Source organism: Patagioenas fasciata, chromosome 4, assembly GCF_037038585.1.
Source record: "Patagioenas fasciata isolate bPatFas1 chromosome 4, bPatFas1.hap1, whole genome shotgun sequence".
In the NCBI taxonomy this organism is placed as follows: domain Eukaryota; kingdom Metazoa; phylum Chordata; class Aves; order Columbiformes; family Columbidae; genus Patagioenas; species Patagioenas fasciata.
The window spans coordinates 11,589,216-11,594,678 of NC_092523.1; the positions used below are offsets into that span (position 1 = coordinate 11,589,216).

The 5,463-nt window shown below is 53.1% G+C and overlaps 1 protein-coding gene across 6 annotated transcripts; it reads left to right on the forward strand.

The window, feature by feature from the left end:
- The first annotated feature begins 336 nt into the window (after positions 1-336).
- LOC136101369 (homeobox protein HMX2-like) lies at positions 337-5,245 on the forward strand. Of its 6 annotated transcripts, XM_071808532.1 has the most exons (3): positions 340-1,137; positions 1,705-2,115; positions 3,388-5,245. In XM_071808532.1, the coding sequence occupies exons 1-3, from the start codon at positions 936-938 to the stop codon at positions 3,663-3,665; spliced, it is 891 nt and encodes a 296-aa protein (XP_071664633.1). In that variant the 5' UTR covers positions 340-935; the 3' UTR covers positions 3,666-5,245. The 6 variants fall into 6 exon arrangements, with proteins under 6 accessions (XP_071664630.1, XP_071664629.1, XP_071664633.1 ...); XM_071808529.1 differs by having other exon boundaries at positions 337-2,015; XM_071808528.1 differs by having other exon boundaries at positions 338-2,115.
- Positions 5,246-5,463: the final 218 nt, after the last annotated feature.

Consider the following 5,463-nt stretch of genomic DNA (forward strand, 5'->3'; position numbering starts at 1 on the left):
CCACAGCACAGGTGAAGGCTTCTCCATCATCCAAACGACGCCTTGAACACAGACACACATGCACACTGACCGACACCTTCGCACCATTCCTGTACTAATTACAGTATCTCATACAACTTTTAGCTCTTAAACACTACGGAAGAGCTCTTCAGACTCTTGGGGTGGGGGGACTGACACCACGGGGCTCCTCGGAACGCAAGGGGCCCCTTTCTCTCCAGGGAACTCTACATACTCGGCCTGGGAGTCTGCAGGTGGAAGGACCGCAGGGAAGTGGCTCAGTGCCTCCCCTTGCCCTTCAGCGGCATGGATAATATGCAGCAAATGCCCTCAGTAGGCTGTTGTGCCACGTGTTGTACAAACACATAGAAGGGTTTCATCGGCTCCCAGCTTCCTCTTTCCTCCCTGTCCTTTCTCATTGCCATCACTGTTTTTCCTTGTCACACTCCACTCCATTCCCTGCTCTCGTTTCCAATTCTTTCCTTCCATTCTTCTCCTTCACTCCAGATATCTCTCTCCTGCCATCTCCCCTCCTTTTCGCCTTTCCCGTGGACTGGGTCTGCCTCCCTCGTTACCAGTGCAGGAGGACAGCCCGCCCCGCCCTGCCCTGCCCCGGCTGCCCAGGGCACCCGTTCGGAGCGCATCTCGGTTTGCGCCCCCCCATTCCTTCCTCCCCGCTTCCCTCCAGCTCCTTCTCCTTTTCCTTCTTCTGTCCCTCCCTTCCGTGCCGCTTTCCCTCCCTCTCTTCCTCCTCTGCACCTCTCCCCCCGTCCTCAGTCCTTTGGCTCCCTCTAGCTCCATCCCCTCCCTCTGCCACCTCGACCCCTCCTCCCTCCCTCCGACTCATCCTTTCCTCCTCCCCGGTTGCCACTGCCGCCCTCCCGCCGCAGCCAGTCCTGCGCCGTAGCACGGCTTGGCTCGGCTCGGCTGGGCACGCCATGGTGCAGCTCGGGGACGGCCGCCGAGCCCCACTGCCGGCCCCGACCGCGCCTCCGGCCTTTAGCATCGACAGCATTCTGCAACCCGGCCCTCGTCACCCAGCCCGGGAGCAAGGCAGAGCCCGCTGCACGCTGCCGGAGGAGGAGGAGAAGGAAGAGTGGCCAGCGGAGCAAGACCCCAGTAAAGACTCCAGCAACTCGGGTACAGAGCTGGCAGCTGGCTTCAGGCTGTCTCGCACGTCGGGTCGCAGCCCGACCCCCAGCCAGTCGGGGCCCCCGGCCCAACCCTCAGCCCGACACTCGGCGGGGGTCTGTCCCGGCGCCCCTCCCCGCCGCCCGACCGGGACCTCGCACACGCACACACCGTCATACACACTCACACCCACGCACACGCACCGGGAGGAGGAACAGAGGCTCCGCGGACGGACGGGAGGAGATGCCACTGGCGCACGCACCAACCTGATTCCGGGGTCTTTTCCAGGGTGTTCTACCCCCCTCCCGGCTTCCTTGGCTGTTTGTCCCGTGTCCAGGAGCCCCCGACTTCTCTGTCATACAGCCGGCAGAGAGATTTCCTTAGATCCTTACTGGAAGCTCCTTATTCTTCTGGAGGGTGTGGGGGGGCTATGGTCAGCTCTCGGCAACCTATCCTATCCTATCCCCCACCCCCCGGCCTCGGCCCCACTCCCCAGTGCTCAGCCGGGCCGTGCGTGCATGCGGGGCGGGGGCGCGGGTGGCGGTGGGGGGTTGATGCTGTGCTTTGCCGTTGCAGGCAGCGAGCCCCGCCGGCTCCGGGCGGAGGGGACGAGCCATGACCTCCGCCCGGAGGCCGAGGGCGGCGGTGCGGGCTCCCCGCTCCCTGCGGAGGGGCTGCACGGCCCCCGGCAGACACCGCCACGGGAAGCCGGAGGCTGTGTCGGGGAGAGCGGCAAGTCGCCGGCGGCGAGCGGTAGGAAGAAGACTCGGACCATCTTCTCCAAGAGCCAGGTCTTCCAGTTGGAGTCCACCTTCGACGTGAAGCGTTACCTGAGCAGCGCCGAGCGGGCAGGGCTGGCGGCTGCGCTGCACCTCACCGAGACCCAGGTGAAGATCTGGTTCCAGAACCGCCGCAACAAGCTCAAGAGACAGATGTCGGCCGAGCCGGAGGCCCCGGGGTCCGGGCCGGGACTGGTGGAGTCCCCCGGTGAGCCGTCACCTCCCGCCGCCGCCGCGGCTCTCTCCTTCCCGGCCCTTTACAAGGACAGCAGCTTGCTCAGCCGCTGCTTGCTGCCGCTGCCCTTTCCCCTGCTCTATCCGGGCAGCGCCATCCCCTACCTCTGCCTCCCTGGGCCGGGCAAACACTTCAGCCTGGTGGACGGGGACGTATAGCCTCTCCCCCCGGACCCCGACCTTCCTCTTGCCGGGGCCACACCGATGCTATTTATGCCCCCGCCGTGTCGGTGGGGTGTCCGCCTTCGACACAGCCGGCGGCAGCTGCCCCTCGGCCCACGGAGAGGCCGCCCGGGCTCCCCCCAACTCGTGTCCGTGGGCCACCGACACATTGTTAAAGCTTCAAAGGGCGCTGCCAGCCCGTACTCGCTCTTACAACGCTTTTTCTCTGGTCAGGACGGAGAGGTTAACAGGGAGCCACCAAAGAAACCAGGATGTGTTCTGCCTCCCTCCCTCCCAAATTATCCTGTGCCTGTATATCAGGGGAGCTGATGCTCTGCCTCAGCCCACGGGAACTGTCTGCACAGCGCCGTGGCTGTCTTCTAAACCCTGAACCGAGTCACTTTTAATACAACTTGCTAAAACTGAAGGCCATGATGTGCTCCTATATCTCAAACTCTCCACCTCTAAGATTCCTCAGATTCACTTCTCATCTTTGACAGTATCAAAATGTAGACACCTTTCCTCCGATTTAGTTCTTAAACTGTGGCTTCTCTAAGTTTTTTTGTCCCTCCCGAAAAAATCCAAGCTTTCTCTCACACTTCTTGTGCTAACCGGTTCTCAAACTGTTGCTCGTCTGCTGTTTTTGCAGAACGAGAGGAGCTGTCTCTCATGTTTTTGTGCTAACGTCACTCTGAAATCTCATGGGACAATTTTATCTGCTATTCTAGAGTAAAGCAGTGTTATTTTTTTTTTTCATAGATTTCCAAACGTTTTTGTCGTCCTTTGGTTTCCAAGTTCACACGCTTTATATGCAAAGATTGGAAATAAACATTTTCAGAAAGCTGAAATGCATGCTTTTTCAATACACTTTCTACTAGGCAGTATCAAACGAAAGTCAGAGTGCATCGATGAGTTTTATTTTAAAAATAAAGGTTAAAAATACAGTCGTGGCATTACGAAATTCACCCTTGCGTGAGAAAAGGGGTAACTTATCGAGTTTCGCAGTGGGAAAAAATAAAAGCGGTAGGTGTTTCGGCTAGATAAACACGATTTTTCTTTCATTTTCTCACTCTTCTTCCATTAGTGCTTCCGTGGGCGCTTAACACCGATGTACACACGCGTGGGCCGGCCCGGAGAGCAGAGCCCCGTGCAAACGGGAGCCCCGCGGGTCGAAGCCGCTGCAGTGATTTGTTGCCCCGCCGGGCAAGCGCTAGTACAGGGACTGTCGCCGAGTGTAACGGGGCCGGGAGGCCGATGCCAAGTCAGCCCTTGCGCCAGCCGGGCTCCGGAGAGCGGCTTCAGAGACAGTGTGAAATTTTATCTCTGTTGCGGTTATCTTGTTTGACCTCTGTAGCTTTTTAATCGGTCTCGAATTAGCAGGAGGAGGGTCTCAGAGTGCTCTTGCTCTGAAGAAAATAAAAACCAAAAACAACCTACCGAGGCTGTTGCAAGAGTAGTATAACGGAGTGGACACGCTGAAGGGAAACTGCGGAGTGAATTTCACGGCTCGGGTTCCCACAGACCGCAGCTTCTGAGAAGGTGCGGGAGACGAATTAACGGTTTAGATCACACGACTCACTCCTCTTTTCTGATCTAACTTTATAATGAGAGTTGAAGAAATTAAGATCCCCTGAGTCTGCGAGCTACTCCGTGGCTAAAAACACATGGAAACGCATATAAGCGATACCGTCCTTATTTCCACGGATGATGTGTTTTGAATTCGTGTTTGTCTATTTTTTCATAACTGATAAACATAACATATCGGAAACTTCCCTTGGTTGTTAATTCTTGTATTTCAGAAGGCGATACTCTCTTACCTGAGTATTGCCAAGAGATTAATCAGTCTCGTTAGGGATAATTAGAAGCAAATCCGGCTTTTTCAAAGTCTCTCGCAATGCAAGTTTGACCAGATGCACCAGCTATACACTAAGGTCCTTTTCCTTAGTTCTTTAACATGAAACTAAAATTCATTTAAATAAACTGCCTTTCCACATAACTGCAGCCTCAGATGTCTCCGTGGTGAAACATAGTTATGTAAGAATCCTCGGCAATTAATGTACTTTACACACCATTTATTAATCCGTTCTCAGTCTTATTCTCCTCTCTATCAATTTGCCATCCGAATTGTTTCTGGAGTTACAGAGGCAACTGAAGGAAAATGCAGACCCCAAATCCGGAGTGAGTTATTTTGTAATAAAAACATGCATGCCATGCCATAGTTCGAGTCCACAGTCCTGTTCCTCAACTTGCTACCGACCAACTCCACAGCTACTATCATTAGGAGTTAATGTTGCAATCGACGGATGCCTGAAACATCCGGCCAGCCGGAGAAAATTAGTATACTCCCCGAAATACTCTTCTTCCATCAAAATATAACTTCTGGTGTTGAGATCATTGGCCAAAAATATCAAGTAAGCTGTTCCTACTCAGTGTAACACGGGCAGTGGCAAGGTGGCTTTCTCTGCAGAAAACCAAGTTCACGTTATATCAGGATTTCCAGCTGAGCAGTCAGTGCTGATCGCACTGAATATTACTGACATTTCTGTTGGAGCTTAACACAGTTGTACTTGTAATTATAAATCACTTCTTACTACAAGAGATTGCTAGTAGCTACCGTACCCTAGTACTGGCTAATCTGTTGATGGGCTGCTTTAAAAAACAAAGCAAACTGTAACAAAGCTAAACAAATAAACCCCTGTGTAAGAGCCTGCAAACAGTTTGAGAAGGAAACAAACAAACAAACAAACCCCAAACCAAACACTGCTAGAACTGATTAGTTGCTGGAACTAAGATTTAAGAACGTGATGTTAAGGTTTGACATAATGAAAAGAGATAGTTCAGCTGGGTGAGAAGTGGGTGGAAGACACATTGTACGTCCCTATTGAAGGGATTCTCTATTAAAAGTTTATATACAGATATACAGTGTGCAGGTGTTTGCTTTGTTTTTGGTGTGTTTTTTTTTTGGTTTGTTTGTTTGGTTTGTTTTAGGGTTTTTTTGTTTGTTTGTTTCATTAGAAGAATCGCTAGAAGTCCTAGCGTGCTGGGAAATCCCTTGTTTTAGGCATGGCATGTAGGTAATGATAGCTTGCCCCAGAATACTCTACAAACTGGACAGAAAAGGAAGATATGGCTAAGACCTGGCTCCTGAACTTGCCAAAAG

What these genes read in the sequence shown, in the direction of transcription:
- LOC136101369 (XM_071808528.1), top strand. Translation starts at nt 936, where the DNA reads ATGGTGCAGCTCGGGGACGGCCGCCGAGCCCCACTGCCGGCCCCGACC. An exon ending in GGGACTGGTGGAGTCCCCCG is followed by an intron (nt 2,116 to 3,387) that starts GTGAGCCGTCAC and finishes TTCTTCCATTAG; the next exon opens with TGCTTCCGTGGGCGCTTAAC.